This window comes from Crassostrea angulata, chromosome 9 (genome assembly GCF_025612915.1).
Source record: "Crassostrea angulata isolate pt1a10 chromosome 9, ASM2561291v2, whole genome shotgun sequence".
NCBI classification, from domain to species: domain Eukaryota; kingdom Metazoa; phylum Mollusca; class Bivalvia; order Ostreida; family Ostreidae; genus Magallana; species Magallana angulata.
The window spans coordinates 39,417,611-39,437,292 of record NC_069119.1 but is presented as its reverse complement, the minus strand read 5'-3'; the positions used below and the strand labels follow the sequence as shown (position 1 = coordinate 39,437,292).

The 19,682-nt window shown below is 32.9% G+C and overlaps 2 protein-coding genes across 2 annotated transcripts; both read right to left on the bottom strand.

The window, feature by feature from the left end:
• Positions 1 to 1,628: 1,628 nt before the first annotated feature.
• Positions 1,629 to 2,585, bottom strand: LOC128162336 (uncharacterized). The gene has a single exon (XM_052825480.1). It carries the CDS (start codon positions 2,583 to 2,585, stop codon positions 1,629 to 1,631), a length of 957 nt encoding a protein of 318 aa, XP_052681440.1.
• A 10,213-nt stretch (positions 2,586 to 12,798) lies between these two features.
• On the bottom strand, positions 12,799 to 19,009 carry LOC128163910 (fucolectin-1-like). The gene is made up of 4 exons (XM_052827594.1): positions 18,665 to 19,009; positions 18,072 to 18,105; positions 15,718 to 15,939; positions 12,799 to 15,272 (listed from the first exon to the last, which is right to left on the bottom strand). Exons 1-4 carry the CDS (start codon positions 19,007 to 19,009, stop codon positions 15,055 to 15,057), a joined length of 819 nt encoding a protein of 272 aa, XP_052683554.1. The 3' UTR covers positions 12,799 to 15,054.
• Positions 19,010 to 19,682: the final 673 nt, after the last annotated feature.

Here is a 19,682-nt window from a genome sequence, read left to right as displayed (position 1 = left end):
TTCAATTTTTTTTAAAAATTGCTTTATTTTTAATTTTTAAATATTTGAACCTTCGATATCTGTCATTCATCTAAACACAACCGAGGATACGAAAAGATGAACATAGACATAACTGACGAACAGACATGAATAAAGAAAAAGAAATTCAAAAAACACTACTATCGAAACAACTTCATTTTAAATCATTTCTAATATGCCGAGAATGACAACAATATAATGAAATCTAAAATCAAATAACCAAGATTTACAAAAAGTTTGATAAAACTTTTTATGTAAGTTTCAACTTATCACAAATTCAATACACTATGTTCTTCCAGTTTAGGTTTGATTTGGAGTTTTACTGAAGTAACCTGAGCTTCTGATGGTCAGTAAAGCAGAATAAGATCAACACTAGGTGACAGGGCGACCGGATAAAAGCCACAAATATCGATGACACCGTTGTTACTCTAGGTGACGTTAAAGTTGACCAAACGGTGAGCTATCAAAACATTTCAATATTTGAACCTGAGTTTAGCTAATGTATCTTTTCTTATCGTTTTTTTTTTTAATTAACGTTTGGAATATTAATAACAAATGTTAAGTCAATTTTACCAATACCTACCTTGATTTTGGATACGATTGAAAATAATTGTTTCGGACCATGTTACTTCTAACCATGGATTTTGCTAACCGACTGAACTGTATATATTAGGGATGTCAACGAGTACTCGAGTACTCGACTATCGCTCGGTCATACAGATCATCGACCAAATTTTCTTAGTCGATTACTCGTAATAAAGTAAATAGAATTTAAAAAAAATATTTATTTTTTTCTTAATGCGGGAATTTTTTGGCTACGAATGTAAAAAAAATCCAAAACAAAGCAGTTTTCTTTTCTCGATAAGTTTAATCCGTAAGTTAAACTCTTTTCCATCGGTGTCCCAGAGGTATTTTTAATGCGGCTACTAATTGATCTTTTTTTAATTAGGGTAGAACGGGGTAATTTCGACCACTTTTACTGATGCGTAACTTTCATTTCAGAAATCTTTATGATATTCCCATGTGCTTGTTGCAAATCATTTAGGATAAATCGAATAGCTTTTTTGTCACGTAATTTTCTTCTTCCAAGTACAATATATCAATGTATACAAGAATAAGACGAAAAGTAAATAAACATGGCATGCGGGTTAATTTCGACCTGGAGACGTCAACCTCAGCGTGTAAGATTAGGCTATTCCAATTTATTTATTTTTTGATTTTTTTTTTTTTTTTTGATTTTTTTATATACAAAGAAAATACTCAAATAATATTGATAGATTTTATTAATGTAGAAAATAATATTGATGTGTTTTTTATGTTTAATGTGCAGGGTTTTTTTCTGATAGAAAGATGAGTGAGTGAATACTTAACTTGGAATGGCCTTAGAATAAGGTATACTGGTATGTAAATAAATTTGAAAGATGATTTAAAACATGTTTAATACCTTTTATTTTATAACAAAATGCACCCAAAAAAAATCTTTAAAATAATGTTGAATTTAGAAACATAGTTTAAAATTTTTGGAATATATTATTCATTCATATAGAGAAGATCAGGAGATCAAAATCTGAGAAATATTTGAACTTTTAACATTCTATGTAATTGTTCATTTAAGTTGAATTCTTCATTTTTTTCATCCTTCTTTCTTCCCTGAGCTTTTCTTTCCTTTCCTTTTCAGCCAATTTCTCTTGTTTACTTGTTATAACTTCTTCACTTGTCAATACTCTATGTGATGTAATCGATCTATTTGTCGTGCCGCTTTTTGTTTTTTTAGCACTGGAAGTAGGAATGCAGAAGATGCTCTCAACCTCCTGGTTCCATGAAGAAGATTGAACTGGCTCTTCCTCTGTCAAGATGAAATTTCCATTTCCCAAAGATGTCAGAAGGGAAAGGACATCAGGTGTAGGCAAGTCGATCTCTGGTGCATCGGCACCAACCTCTGGGTGCATTTCTGCAGCATCTGCCAGTAGAGAGAGATTCAGGTCAGAATTGGAGTCATCGAAAGCCTCAGAAGGAACTGCATAGCTGATTGGCTCTTTGAAGGTAGGAGACTCAGTCAAGCTGGGAGGCATCTCAGAATCTGTTAGAAGCTGTAAAACAGAGGTATTAGAAACTGCAGAAGAGGAGATGGTAGAAGAGGAAGAGCGATCTTGTGCTTTGTCATAAAGAAGAGAAGGGGCAAAAGCACTCTCAGGGATAGCAGAAGGATTTGGAGGCCATATTCCTGTAGCTCTGAACCCACTGACTATGTTCTCCTTGGTGAAGGCTGCTGTATAGGCTGTGTTGAAAACTCTTGGCCATGTTGTCTTGTTTATCAACAGGTCTGGGTGTTCTGAAAGGAGGTCAGTACACGCCTTGTCATAGGCATGGGAAAATGGACCAAAGACGCATTTGTCCAGAGGTTGAAGATGATGAGAGGTGTGAGGAGGCATAGCCAGAATGATGATGTTTTCTCTGACTGCCTCCTGAAGAAGACCAAGAACCTCATGTGAAGGTTGGGAATCTAGGATGAGGAGTTGGGGACGTTTGGGACCAATGTTTGGTATAAACACCTGCGAAAACCACATCTCTCCTAAGAGGTCGCACATCCAAGCCCTCTCCTGGTATGTCCAAAGAGTGCCAGGGGGAGAATCCATAGTGGCGAAAGACTCGAGGCATCGCGGAGTCTTGCCTTTCGCAATGCATATTGGTGGGAGAGCTCCTCCCTGGGCATTGACGCAAGCAAGGATGGTGACATTTTCCTTTGAATTGCCTGTCCTTCCTGGGCTTTAACCCCTTTCCTGGCAACAACTGTGGTTGGACGATGCTCGAACTGCTTCCCAGTTTCGTCCATGTTCAAGATGAGGTCTGGTGTGAGACTGTGGTGGGAAATCAGGTGAAGCAATTCTGAAAAATAGTTGGATACCACCACCCTATTCATCATCCTAGACCTCATTGTTGAAAGAGGTTCGGGCTTCCGCAGGGATATTTCTGGGTGGCGAGAACGAAACCCCCTCCACCAATCATCACTGGGGATGTTGTTCTTAAAAACAGTCAACCCTAGTGACTTGCAGAGCCTTGAAACCTTTAAGATGAGCTGCTGCTTTGAGATTCCAAAACCCATTTCAGCTGCTTTTAGGGAGGAATCCACTATTTTCTGCTCGACTTCCATAGAAAGTGCAGGTCTACGGCCAGCCTTATTCCCGTCACCACTGTCGACGACGTCTCCATTAACCCTGTTTAAAACTGTTGTTTTGGGTACTTTGAATGTGTCGCAGGCCTTTCTGTACGACATAATGCCACTTTTGACAGCAACAACTGCCTTGTCCAGGTTCTCATCAGTGTAATTCTTGTAGATTTTTGGAGCTTTTTTTGGGCATTGTAAACTGCAAATTTTAATAAGTACTATTTATTTTTTAATCAATTATTTTACGTGAACTAACTTTTATTAAATATTTATTTAATTCAATCATGCATATTTATAGTGTCTCTCTGTGTGTATTTGTGTGTGCATATTTTTTTTTTTACAAAAACCGTAATCCCTTTATTTAGCACTCTGGATGATTCTTGGTAAATGATAGAATTTGCTGTATTGTTTATAAAGGGACAAGTCTACAATGTGTACTTTATTTACAATTATTAATTGAAATGAAAGGATAAATCATACAAGACAAAAGTTAAATTATGGGTGCTAAATAGAGCAATTAGGGTTCCCGTTTCAGTTTTGACATTTTAATTTCCTTTAAAGTTAGATGAATTAATTTAACTTATTATTTTGCATAACACTCATAACCTTTGAAACACAAACAACGTTTGAAATGTTTAAGGTGGATTAACACACATGGAAAAAGTCACTCAAAAGATAAAATGGTAAATAAACTGTACATATGTCAAATAAGCGCAAAATTTGCAGGTTGGGGATAAGAAAAGAATATCTTAAATAATTATTTCAATAAGTAACAACAAAGGCCCCTGCGGGATTCGAACTCGGGATGTACAGGTCACAAGTCCGACACTTTATCCACTCGACTTTGAACAAGTTACATGTTGCAGTCGCAGGCACGTAGCATCAGGGGGGAGGAGGGAGCCTGTCCCCCCCCCCCCTCCACTTTTACATATAAAAAATTGAAGTATCATGGAGTTTCCCCCTCCCCACCTCTTTGGAAGTATGTAAAAAATAGGTATAAAAATGAGGGAATTAGGAGTGAAATTGAATTATAGATATACTACGCCAGCTCCCCCCCCCCCCCCCCCCCCCCCACCGGACTAGGATTTTTAGAAATGAAGAAAAAAATCCTTTTAAAAACGATGCTACGTGCCCGAGTCGATAAAATCCTTTTAATAAAAAGGATGTCGTTTCGATCAGCGGTCAGTCATTTTGTGATGATGTGTTATTCCACCTTAAAATAATTCATGTTTTGATGTTGGTGGATCCAGCAGAATGTTGAAAGCGCGGTTTTAACGTTTATATTTAGACTAGCCTAGTACTGATAAACAAAACTGTAGTTTATCCATCTAAATCCACCAACTTCATATTTGTCAAACTGATAAATTTTGAACAAACAACTGTCAGACATGCAATAGGATAAAATATTGCTCAGATTGCAAAATTTGTTTTTTATTTGCCCCACGCCGGTCCCGTGCGATAACTGAAATATTCGGCCGACTGTCACCGACATTGTTCATTTGAAATATGTGTCTTTTTTATGTGTAATGTTTATAATAAAAAAAAAACATATAACAAACTGACTTGCGAAATTAGGCTTAATTGAATATTTTTTTTTAATTCCATGCCCTCCTTAAAAAACGTTCAACATGTCTTATTATGACAACCCCTACCTTACAACCCTTCGCCAAGTTATTGATATTGTTAGAATTTAAATTTGATTTAAACACCTAATACCATTGAATTTATTTCATAATGCAAATTAAGTGTTGTGTGTCTATAATTAAAACGCTGTTCCTGACGATTCCTCCCGATATGCGTAGAAGGCCCCCTGACACTGGGAAATTTAATATCCACTTGTCTGTCGCATCCTAGTACAGTCGTTCAATGAATTTGATAGCTTGGCTCTTCTGCATCGTCTTTTCAATTATTTTGATGGTGTAAGTATCTGATAACTAGCACCGACCAAGTTGAGTTCCTGAAACCCCAGCAAAAACATCGAAATCATGGCATGGGCGGTGATGCATTCGTCATAGCCGGTCTTTAGATATTTTCAGTTATCATATATATTCATGTAAACATACTTAAAATACTATAAAACTTTAATGATAACACTATATATCTGATTTAGAGATAAAATAGTCTTCCAAAATTCGAAGATTATTGAATATATGATTCATAACATTGAGGAGCGATAGACCTAGGGTATCTTTTCATCCTGTACACATAACGTTACGTGGTCGAAATTGCCCCGCGTCATTAAATACGACCGGGTCAATTTCGACCAAACTTCTGCGGATAAATGTTGTGCTTTCTGAGAGAAATCGATGAAAAAACAACAAGAAACTGTAACATGAAGTAATGCCAATAGAAAATAAACCAATTTCAATTCGATACGTACTTTTGAACTCTGACAGAAGTTAAATATCAACAAGGTCGTAAGAGTTGCCTCTCTTGTATTTTGCCGACGTGAAAGCAAGCGTTCGGAAGACGGGGATTTCAAACAAAAAAAACATAATTCTTATCAAAAAATTTTTTATAAGAAAACCAACTTGGGGATTGATTTTCTCTAATTCCGGAAACATCAGACTATTCTGGACACTTCCCTGAGTCTTTATAATGAGTTTTACTAATTTGGTCGAAATTGACCGGTGGTCGAAATTACCCCGTTCTACCCTACATGAGCAGACAAGTATTTGAAAACTTTGTGCTTCCACTAATCAGTTACTTATTGGATTAAATGTTTTCATAATCAAAAATTTAATCAATGATTTTGTCAACGCGTTTGTTTTTATAATCATTATTCTTTGATTATTTGTAAGACACGGAAACTTATTAAATTAACATTAAACAGGTCATATTTCATTTGCTTATTAAGATGATATGGGGCTCAATTATGTGTAAGCGTCACAAGAAAAAAAGGAAAAGCAAGGACATTTTGGAACGGATATTTGAATAAAATACTTTTCAATTTATGTTAAATCAATTACATCTAGTACATGCATGTATTATCGTCAGTTATTTTTTTTTTTAATTTTAAGTTAAGGTGTATATGACAGTAATATTATTTGATTTAAAAAGGACACCAATTTTCAAATAAATCATCGAGTACTCGACTATCGCTCGACTAAAGCCTCCAATTAATCGACTAAGCCAACCGAGTAAAATTGACACCCCTAGTATATATTCAATAAATTTTAATCATCGCCGTATAATCCATCAATAACACTGGATGCATTTAACAAGGAGAGGAATATCTTAGTTTAAGCACTTCTGTCTATTCATATTGACGTCTATTCAGCAAAACGAACACACGCGAGATTAATCTCTTTCATAATACAGAAAGCGAGCGCATGCTACTGCATATTCCCCAAAGTCATACGTCCCTGATGTACCAAAAGGGGAGGTAATAATCATAAAAAACGAAGAGACTTCACAGGGAAAGCTGACACGTATTTCAAGATTAACACCGAAATCGGTTTGTTTAAACTAATATTTAAAATGAACTCTGTATGGGATAGTATGGGATAGTAAAACAAGAGGTGCATCATCCATTCAGCCCATATTTTTAGGAGGCTTTCGCTACCCTCCCCACCAAACCCACCACACCCTCATCAAACATGTGATACTACTCGTATCGCCTCTATGTTTTATATGTAGTTTATTAGCAGGGGTCACATTTCTTTGGGGGCAGTTTTCAACGTGTGGAGGGTCGTAGATCTACACGTCTGTACTGTTTTTCTACGGTAGAAAAAGGACCCTACTTGTTATAGAGTACGGACCCGGGGTCAGTTTCTACGTAGAAAGTGACCCCGGTCATTATTCTACGGGGGTCATTTTTCGTTGTTACAACGGCCTTGTTGTAAATAAATATTTCCTTAGCGATTATAACTATAATCATTTTCATACATATTTTTAAAAGAACTGAGATAAGAAATTCAATTCTAAAGCGAGTGGACCCTAGGGAAGGTATGGCTTACATGTTTTAATAATGCAATGTCTATTGATTAACTAGCACAAAGATACACCAACCAAAACTCGTGAATAAATAATCATACTTTGTCTTTCATTTAACATTTAATATTGGTTTTCTTTGAAACCCCAAAAATATGTATTTGAATATAAGAATGTTTTGTTCAACCATATCCCCATATCACTTTATAAAGTTAAGTGCATGTTGTGTAGATCACGACATTGTGCAATGTAAGTTGCAAAATTTACTGCTACATAACCTGCAACATTATCGTATGTTGCTATATTGTGCGTTAGTCCTATTACATTATGCATGAACTATATCCTTTCGTTTATCTTGTAAAAATGACGCTGCGGGTACTTTAAAACTGCACTTTATTTGTGCAAATCAAACCCCCTCCCCCCCCCCCCCCGAATAAAAAAAACAGTTTCTTGTCAATTCATCAAACTATTTTGCAACGCATTTGTTATAGAAGTACAAAATGAAACACGAACCTAATTTTCCAAATATAATAATTTAATTCTGGTTGTAACGCGCTTTCTGATTGGCTAAAAAATTATTATATATCGTATAAAGAATGTTGCTTACGTCATAGTAAGAATAACGTCAAAAACGTATCAATACGCCTGACGTTACGTTTGAATTTTGTACAATTTTACGTCATTTTAAAGTTCAAATGGCAGTTTTTGTCTACAATGAAGAGTAAAAAAATTAAATTATAAGCAATGAATTCAATATTTATTAGGATTATCATATTACGATATAACATGGTTTGAAACAGTTTACGCTTTTTTGTAAACCGCTTCGCGGTATAAAACAAATTAATATTGAATTCATTCCTTAAATAAAACGTTATTTTCTTAATAAAAGGAAAAGTTATTTTTCCTTTCAAGATGAATGTGATCTTTAATTTTCATTCAGTTTTCGTTTTATTGATTGAATAAATCCTCTTAGACTCTTAGCAAATCCAGTTTTGGGGATTTATAAATAAAATCTTATATACAGTAATTTTCGGAATGCTTTCTTCGGGATCACTTTACATCGCAAAATATTTAATACGCCGGAAATATATCCGGTTTTGTTTGTTACAAGGCTTCTTAAATCGCAATAAATAATTCACTCAAAAATGTAACATTTACCCCCATTTTCTTAAATTTAAGGACACGTGAAAAAAAAGTGTATTGATCTATAATGGTTTTGATTCATTTATGTTGCACAAAAACCAAAAAATATTCTCCCAAGTGTCAAATGCTGAAAAGCTTTGCAGCTTTTTGCTACTGAGATGTTTCATAATATTTCTAAAACGCAGATAAAAATAAATATTTTTTTCATATCTTGTTGAATAACAAGACTAAGCATTGTATGTTTATGCCATATTCAAATCCTTAAGTTAACATTAACTATTGCGAGTACTAATTTACAAATCCTTACGTTAAACATTAGCTATTGTGAGTACTCATTTACAAATCCTAACGTTAAACATTAACTATTGTAAGAACTAATTTACAAATCCTTTGGTTAAACATTAACTATTGTGAGTACTGATTTACAAATCCTAAGGTTAATCATTAACTTTTGTGAATACTGATTTACAAATCCTAAGGTTAAACGTGAACTATTGTGAGTACTAATTGACAAATCCTAAGGTTAAACGTGAACTATTGTGAGTACTAATTGACAAATCCTAAGGTTAAACGTGACCTATTGTGAGTACTAATTGACAAATCCTAAGGTTAAACGTGAACTATTGTGAGTACTAATTGACAAATCCTAAGGTTAAACGTGAACTATTGTGAGTACTAATTGACAAATCCTAAGGTTAAACGTGAACTATTGTGAGTACTAATTTACAAAGGTGTTACATCTAGACAATGTATTTTAGGTGACTTCCTGGTATCTTGAGCCGCTTCTATGATGATTGGTAATCCAAATCAAGTATTGTGTTTAAAACTGGACTTGGAATGACCCCATATATATGAGTTGAAGTTAAATTGCAAATGTCATGATAAATATGTACCCAACTCGTTAACTCTCAAGTTGAATTAAATAGTATTATGCAATCATTATGATAAACAAAAATGGATCAAAATTAGATATTTATTAACAATTTGGGTAAATAAAAAATAACAAAAACAATTACACACATAAGTTAACTTTATGCTCTGTCTAAAGCGCGATAATACCCGATACCACACTGATCATATCGAATGAAATACCTAATTATATAATTGTCCTTACTTGTTTAGTAATTATTTATATACATATTTTTTGGTTGAAAATAACTTTGAAATGATTGAAAATCATCGGTAACATACAGTTTTCTTCTAAATACTTTAATTATTTTCTAACAACATTTTTATATTTTATAAGTGTCGTAAAATCAATTTCTCTGAGCAAAGTTTTATACCTGTTTTGGGTACTCAGGGATACGTGGCTGAGAAAAAAATAGAATTGTTTTGTTTTTCAAAAGTTCGTAAGATATCTTAAGGGACAAACAAACAAGCTTAAGATGTACGGCATGTCAAAAATACATAATTTAATAAGTAATTATAAATCTACATCTTCATGAAAAAAGAAAAGGTCATAATTTTGTCATTTATACATAACCGGGTTGGACAGTTCTACAATGGGTATTTGTTTAACTACTCTATACATACGACTTAGGTTTAACATTCTCTGAAAGCATAGTTGGCAGAAGAACTTTGGAATGAATTGCTGTAGAATAATAATCTTCCTCTACTTTTTACTTCTGGTGACGACCAAAAGATACAAGTGTCCAAGTAGCGTAGTGGACAATGCACTAACTTCTTACAGCTGCGACCCGGGTTCGATACTCATGATCGACAGTGATGGACATGTGGGTTCTCTCCTGCTTCCCCGGCTTCCTCCCACATCAGTAACCCCCTTGCGCTAACATCCGTGACAAAGAGAGATACTGATATAAGTTGTAGAATTCTTTATCAATCGTTGTAAACTAAACAAAATTCATTTTTAAAAGTTACAAACTAAAACAAAACTAAATTTTCATTGTACAACAGTTACTTATGATCTTTATTACTCATAATGCTTCCAGTGACGACAATATATGACGAAAGAAAATGGTGTTGCTCTCTTTCTCCAGTGCGTCTACTTTCCTTGAAGGATTCTATCTTTATATTTTGTAGGGTTTTAGAAACAACAAAAATGCATTATCAAACCAACAGATTCCTTCTCGATTTCCCAGAGAGGCTTTGCTCGATCTTCGTGAAGTGACCCACTAATTTTATTTAGGTTGTACATCTTGGCTGTTGGTTGCTTGAGAGTTGGGACAACGCAAGAATACAACAAATTTTGTGTTGAAGAATTGAAGCTGCATGATGTCGGTCTAGTTGTTGATAAAAGTTTCCCTAAACAAATGTACGTATAGTCATTATCATGTAACCTGGGAGGAAATATTCTGCATTTTGAAATATTTTGTTTCAATTTTTCTATAATGTGCAAAAAAAACTGTGACCATAAACTCATTTTTTAGAGAATGGTTCCTAAGGATGAAGTGTCAAGCATGTTTTAAATGCACGTCTATTGATCAGCACCAACCAAACCTCGGAATTGTATAATTGTACTTCCTTGTCTATTTAACAATGAATAAATTATTTCTTCAAAACAAAACGCAGTCATGTGAATATCAGACTCTTTTGTTCGACAATACCCACATATATCACTATCTATAGAGATGCCATTTCATTGAATAAGAATGAAGGCTTTGTTGAACAAAAGAATAGTTTCATCGACACTTTATCAATCCATTTTGTAGCAAACTCATTTGGGGGGAGGGGTAGAAAAATTAAGACAAGCCTAGTGTTTTTTCTAAAAAAAAATCATATACATAGAAGAAACAAATATATGAACATATACGGAGGCAAAAAAGTCAATTTTCTTTTTTATTAAAATATGTTCATTAGTTTTCATTGCATTTTCATTGATTGAAATTCGCAATCACGTTTTTATTAAAAGAAAATAAAAAACAATCTTTTTCCTACGTAAAAGGTTGAAAAAACTTTTCAATGATAAGGAACCTCACTTATATTGACATCAAGGGCATCCATGCTGAAAAATAAATCTTGCACTAGCTTCACATTTAAAGGTTATTTTATGTGATGTTTAATGTGCAATGTATGCACTCAAATACGCACTGTGCTATATATTTGTATTTTCCCCTTGCTCAAAACCGGTCAAACTCAAAAGGAGGAGAGGGGCTCTGATTCAAAACGTCGTAAATTTATGGTCCTTTTTTTTTCTCTTTGGGTGCAAATTTCGAGTTTTGACCGGAACTCAAAAAAATGTGTTTGATGTTAGAAACCAACTTGCAAATGTCAAAAAAAATATGTACATAACTCGTTCACTCTCTCAAGTCGAGTTAAATAAGATTTTAAAATGATACACAAGAAAAGGGATATATATTGAATATTTTCTAATATTTGGAGTAAATCGGAAATACACAAAAATACAATCATATTAAGTAAAATTGATGATCTTTCTGTCTACATGTAGATGATACCAAGGACCGAAATGATTATAATTAATACTTTATGTTATGATTTTCTTTATTTGTTCATTTGATTTGGGTTTTCTTATTTTATTTTTTTTTTTAAATAAATTTGAAACAAATGAGAAGCATTGACAGTATATATAAAAACACCTAAACCGTATATTGTCCAGCTTAACAAAGTCCTTTGTATATTTTATAGGGGAAAATTAACGATACTTCAAATAAATGTGCAATCTCATTAAAATGCCACTTCTATTCACTCCCAGGTATTTGATATGTCACAAGACATAAGAAAAAAGTTTTAATCCATTCATTAACAAAGTGTAAAATTTATTTATTATTGCAAGTGTTACAAAAATATGTACTCAACTCGTAACACGGGGAGTTAAGGCAACGTACAAGAATCTGCAAAAAATGCTTAGTATAAAAATGATTCATTTACGAATTAAATGTTTTATTATATAACTTAAGTCAAGTAATTGTGTAAACATGTCATAGACGTTTACATGAAAAAAATTTTCGTTTAAATACCACCATCTGGTGACTCACAAGAACTGGGTATTCAATGAATGCAAAGGTTGTAAGAAATCAGGTTAGCCCAAGGGCATGAAATTGAATTTAAAACAAATTTGATGTTAGATAACACGAAAGAGTTAGATGAACAATAAAACCACTGCCAAAATTTACAAATAAAACCTTACAGACCGAAGGACGGGCATTTGTACAAATATATCATCATTTTGTAAAATTTTATGTCTGGTATATAAACAAAACTGTTTTAAATAAAGTAGGGTATCTCCTTGCCAAAAACTGTTTATTTCCTGTAATTTACTTATCCGCGTTGTTAAATGTCATATTATGACGACATAAAGATCATTTGCACTTAGATGGATTATCTCATTAGTGCATAAGAGAATGTCAGTAAAGGAAATCGTTTGCAAGAAATTTCCCATATACTAACTTTACCCACCTGCACAACTCTTCAGTCGAGTTGAATAGGAATTTAAAATGATAAACAAAAAATGATGTTTATTGAATACATGTATTTATTGACAATTGGAGCAAAATAAAAAATACACACGTTAGTGAAATTTAGTCTATATCTAAAGCAAAATGATACCTAGTACCAAAATGAAAATATCGAGGAAATAGAAATTAATGATTTGATTTTTTTTTCTTTTTTTTTAAAATTTAAATTAATTTAAATTAATTAAAACCAGTGGTACAAATTAGTTTTCTTCTGAATCCTTTAATTTGTTTTAAACAACAGATTTATATTTAGTCTCGTTTTACCAAGTACACTATTTTTCTTCGCGCAAAGTTTTACAACGTTAAACAGAAAAAAGATCTGTTTTATCAAGTAATATATTCAATAAGGCTAGTTCATAATAGGTACTCAGGATAATGTGATTAAGTTTGGAATAGAACGGTTGTGTTTCAACAGTTCATAAGATATCTTTATAGACAGACTAACAAATATATGCTACATAACATGTCAAACTCCATATATGAATAGGTTTTTTAAGTCTATATGAAAACAGAAAAAGTCATAACTTGTCACCTTACATAATTTAACCAGGGTAGACGAGTTTACAACTATTTTATGTATAAATGCTCTATATATAGATAGAAGTTTAAAATTAAAATTCTATGAATTTCTATTGTTCGAAAGAGCTTTGAAAAAAACATGGAGAATAACGTGCATTATTCCTTTACTTCCGGTGATGTACAAAAGTTACAAACAAACAAAAACTTCACTGCATGTTTACAAATGTACAACTAATGACATTTTTCTCCTAGGTGAACATTTTGAAAAAAAAAATAAACAAAGTTCTTTCTTTAGTTGGTGCATACACAGGTGTCGTAGATTCACCCTTTTAAATACTATCAAAATTTGCAAAACATGAAATAGTCATACTTTTGTTTGCAATAGCTTGGTTTTAGCAAGGGAGAGAGAGGGAAAAAGAGAGAGAGAGAGAGAGAGAGAGAGAGAGAGAGAGTGAGAGAAATTACCAAAATGTGTTTAATGTTCTGTTTGAATTAAGCATATATAATAACATAATGTAACCCAACTTTTTTTTAAATCATTCAATTTAAAGGTGTGTTTTCATACTTCATTAACCTTTGACACAGTTTATCACCTGCTTCGTTTTCAATTTCAGGTAAACACGTAAATGTTGCATGAAAAGAGGGAAAACGTAATATTTGTTCTTTATATTAGAATGCATAGGTTTATCTCTTTTAATCTCGTAATTTTGTTTCTCGTAATTTTGTTTCTTTGTGAGAAAAAAAATAAAAATTCGTGAATCTTAACCATTTCAGGAAACAAATCTGCTCAAATCCAGATGTTTTCCTTATACTCCTTTCATGTGAAAATTTACTGTTTGTTGTTTTTAAAATTTTCATTCTACATAAAGCGGCTGGTCTGGCGCTTTGCATCACGTTTTTATGTATATTTCACGATGTGTTTGTATTGATAATGCTGCAAGCAAACCTACATTATGTACCATTTTAAAATTTACTGTATTATATCTATCAAAGAGCTAAAATATATCTTTTCTTTCACGCATGCTGCATCACTAAGCAAATTATATTTAAAAACTTTTGCTTAAATATATCAACAGCAATTGACCCATCTATAATATAAATGAGGGTTGGGGGGGGGGGGGGTGAAGATCTTTTTGTACATATACAAATGAATAGTGAAAGTTTGTAAGATAGTATTACAAAGTAGCAAAACATTATACTCTCTATTAGTTTGTTGAAAATATATAAATCAATAATTCATAAGAAATTCACGGACAATAAAATCATGATATTGTAATTAACGGTAACGATAGAGGCTAATGTTCTACAATCGTTACAAAGCTATATATACTAAGACTGTAAAATTTCAAAATTTAATGACAACCCTAAAGAGCAAAAAAAAAAACCATGGATTAAGACGTGCAGTCTAATAATAATACAATGACGACAGAAAGATATGGACCTCCATTACTTGTTAAAGACTAAGGTGTTTATTCTTAGAATTTTTAAAGCAACAACATTGTTTTAAAAAAATAAACATATTTAAAAGATTACTCAGTGTCTGAGCAATCAATTTTTCTATCCCACAGAACGAATTTAATAAACCAATATATTACTGGATTAAAAATGGCAAATAGTAATTCAATGAAAATTACTAGAGTAGACAATACCTTGCACACTAATCTATAACTGATGAACTGAAGTGAATATGGGAAAATAAACACAATATCATTGACACCATTTCATTTTCTGTAATTTCTGAAATTGTCTTAAAATTGTCTTAAAATTGTCTTTGAAATACAAAGAACAATAACGAAACATCATCAAAAAATTGAATAACAACGATTTACAAAAGGATTAGATTTACGTTTTCTTATAAACTTCAACTTCACACAAATTCAGCATATTTCTTTGATCCGGCTTTGATTGGATTTGGAGCTTTACTGAAGTAGCATGAGCTTCTGGCGGGCAGAAAAACAGAATACGATCACCATTACGTGACAAGAGACCGGGGTAAAAACCGCAAATGCCAGTTACCCCGTTGTTGTTGTATGTGACGTTTAAATCCACCAATAGATTACCTGTCAAAATAAAACGCAAGATGTTTGGAGATATATGTAATTAATTTGTATGGTGTCATTAGAAATAATTTATCTTGCAAGCTCTGTAAATGGTTATTTTCAATATGATCAAAATGATGCTATCAAATTGCAAAGAATGTTATCAAGAGATATAACATTGACACTAACAGTGATCTAGTCGAAAATATGAGCAAATGATTGCTATCATTTTATACTTTACCGTGTATAAGAAAATGCATAAATCATTTCAGTAAAAAAGTAGGGTTGTTCATGTGATGAAGAAATATGTCGGTGATGTGTCTCTTTAGCGAAAACATGATAAAGAAAAATCAGCTTTTGATTGTGCGTATATCTACATATGTATATACTTTCTTAATTTGATTTTTCAGAAAAATTGTAAAATAAAGTGTCGGTTTTCTGTGGAACCATGTTTAACAGTACTTACCACAACAATCAAAACGATTGTAGATTATTATTCTCTGAATTGCTATTGTTCCCGACCATTTCACTTCTAACCAAGGGTTTGGTTCATTGATTGAGATGTATGGTTTACCCGTTTCGCACTTATTGCCGTGTAATCCATCAAGAGCATTTGATGGTGGCCATCCTGAATTCAAACCGTATATAGAGCTAGCTACAGCTGTCAACAAGTTGGAATTTGTAGACACTGTATTTCAAGACGAAAAAAAAACCTTTTATCAGGATATTGTGTAATGTGATTTGTGCCTTTATCGCTTAGAATATTCACATATTTATAGAGTTGGTATATTGTTCCAAAGATTTTCAACAAAAACGTTCACAATAAGATGTAAACTGCCTTACGGAGTAGATCCTAATTAAACCATTTATCATAAAAACTACTGTGGAATCATTAGATTTCGTGGTGGCTCAATTTTCATGGAAATCGTGGATACCTCTCATTCACGAATTCATGTTACGAATTAATAAATTAGGGCAATAAAGTCGTATTTCCCCTGTAGGTTTAAAAGAATACACGATATTACATCCTCACGATCCTGTAAAATTTAAGCAATCCACAAAAATTGGCCCCCACAACTTTAATGATTCCACAGTACTTGTAGTGGTTACCGAGTTTAAGAGATAAACCTTACATGTACTACATAATGAACATTCGTTTATTCAGTGCATATATTTCAAGCATAGTGATACACTTTGTATGCCTATTAATAACAGAATACAGCTAAGTTGCTTTCTTTAGTAGTTCATGAAGGAATACGGCAGTAAAAACGTTATATATGGCAAGTTAATCGTGTTAAGTAGTTCGTGTACCATGGGTGATCGTTTGTGTAACGTGTGGGATCGTGGATGAATTTGAAAAATTGGTTTTCGTTTTTAATATACGTGATCGTGCCTGATTATGTGGTTTTTTCGTTTTGTAACTTTTTTACAGAATGTCAGAATTTATTCTAAAACAACGACGACGAGTAGTTTTTAAAGCAACGCAACAATGTGATTTCAAAACTGTTTTATAGAAGAATATTGACAACTGTTTACATTCATGTATCATGTCAGCACTTATCTTATTTTACATATTCCCTCTTTCGTCGTAAAATAGTAGGTATTTCAACAACTCATTTAATCCTTTGATCGGTCTAGTTAATTTTGCATGATTTTGTAATCAGTCCTTATTTTGACGCATAATCTTAATCATATTACAATGAGAGACACGTTGAATGAAAGTGCTCCAGCTTCCCCATTTCCCATTCAAAACTAAACGATTATTTTCTTATTTTTCTTCCAATTGAAAATACGATAGGCATTCCTGTCTGTTACATTGTGTAAATATTCAGAAAAATTAAAATTCATTTAGACGCTTTTAAGTCTGTGTAAAATAGAATTCAATCAATTAAGTTTATATTATGGAAATATGGAATGCATAAAATCGAAATTCTTGGAACAAGGTAACAATTTACCTGCATTCCACACAATTAAATCATACGAAAGGAAATCGAATTAAATACACATCAACTAATCAACACATCAAATGAATAATTTCGTAATGTCCATGTATTCATTTTTTTCCTTTACACTTAATTTTCTTTCATTTAAGAAAGAGCTTAATATTCGTTGTGAAGACAGAACAGTTTCATTGGTATGTGTATCTTATCGTATCGTTTACTCGTGAAAATAAAACAGTGCATGGCTACTAAACATGCTTCTTTTAAATAAAACACAAGTCTATTGTTATAGAATTGAAAGCTGTACGTTTCCTTTATTCTTATCTTTAAAAAGAATTTTGATTTTGCGTGTTAAATGGTGTAGAATGGTTTAGAAACGTTCCTTTGCATGTTTTATCGTTAGCGTTCTTGCATTGTGAAAATTCAGTAAGTTAGTGATCGTCCGTGTATCCCGCGTAATCGTTCGTGTATCGTGCGTGATCGTTCGTGCATCGTGCGTGATTATTCGTGTATCGTGCGTGATCGTTCGTGGGTCGTGCGTGATCGTTCGTGTATCGTCTGTGATCGCTCGGAAATCAGAATCGTGCGTGTCATTTGTCAACAATAACATTGCCACCACCGTTACGCTTAAATTTTCAAAATACATATTTTGATTATGATACTTTTTGTTCATTGGTTCTTCAATGCAATACAATAAAATCCGACATAATAAAATTATGGGTTGATTCTGTAGTAACGAACAATTAACGATTAATCTGAGAGAAGTAAAGGAAATTCTTACATGCAGTTACCGTTTTTACTGTTTGATACAATTACAGAAAATGGAACTTGAGATTTTATTGACGAATAATTTAGTACGCTTATCTTATACAGTACTTACATCTGATCCCTCTTGATTCCACACTATCTTTACTCTGTGGATAGGCATAAAAAAAATTAAAAATCAGAAATAAATACTGTAGATTCAGATTTACAAGCGAGGAATTCATACCCGCGTAAAACCGCAAAAAGCATCTTTTGCGGATTTTAGAATCTCGCCATTATTTTTTGAGAGTTGAGAACTATAAGAAATAAGGATAAAAGTTCTGCATTCGCGATTCTTTATTGTCGCAATTTGATAAAAACAGCTGGATCGCGGATTTAAGCACTTGGGTAAACAAAGGAATTTACAGTATACAGCCAATACAACACTGACCGTTTGTAACGTACATAACTTCAGCACTTGATATATTCGGTTTGATATTACTTAAAGTAATCTACATACGTCAAAATATTTGGTTTCAAAGTATCTTGAAATAAATATTATCACATATAAGTTTTGCGAAGTCTTTATAAAACTTTATACTGAAGGTTTGTTCCTGAAAGGAAATCCAATTTTCAAATCTGTTTACTGTTAAACAGAATCTAATCTCCATTATTCTTAACCACGCGATAGATATTGTATACAGAAAAAATATAATTCAAAGCGCATACCAGTTCAAAATATTTGCAGCCATCGTTGGCATTTCTGGGGAAACCTCCATCTTTGTCTATCACATACCACTCACAACATCCCCTGCACCGTGACAAGTCTGGTCCTATCGAGCAAATCTCGATCCCGACGCATCGATGGTCTTTCTCACATCGACGAACACATAGATACTTCGCCGATTCAAGAGATTCACTCTCGAATTCCCAGAGAGGCTTTGTTCGATCATCGTGAAGTGACCCAATAAACTTTATATACATTGTGAAGGTTGTACATCTAGACTGTTGGTTCCTTGAGAAGTGAAGCAAAGCAAGAATGCAAATGACTGCATTGAAGAATTGGAGCTGCATGTTGTCAGCTTCGCTGTTAATAGAAGAATACTTAAACGAGTTTACGTATAAACATTATTATACACATTAGAGGAAACGTTTTGCATTTTCTAATGTTTTGTTTCGATTTTTTTATAATGAGCCAAAGAACTGCGACCAGGAACTAATTTTTTATAGAGTGGCCCCAAAGGATGGAGTGTCAAGCATGTTTTTAAATGCATGGCTATTGATTATCACTTACCAAACTTCGGTATTTTATGATTGAACTTCCTCCTTATTTAACACTGAATGAATTATTTAATTTGAAACACATTAAATGCTCTCATATGAATATCATAATTGTTTGGTTGACAATACCCAATATGTCATGGGATGCCATTTTATTGAATATGAATAAAGTCTTTTTTTGATAAAAGAGTAGTTTCCTGGACATTTTACCGATCCAGTTCAACCCAGAAACTTTTTGTTTGGGGGGGGGGGGGGGGTTAAAAAATAAAGACGAGTCTACGGGGTTTTTTTTCAGTTTAATTTATAGAGGAAAAAAAATATGAACGATTTTTGAGGCAAATAAAAATCTTCTTTAAAAAAATATGTTCATTAAAATTGATTTAATTTTTATTTACTGATTGAATAAGATCTCTGAAACTCCAAAACTCTATGCAAAATTTGTGATGAAATTTTTGAAAGACTGTAA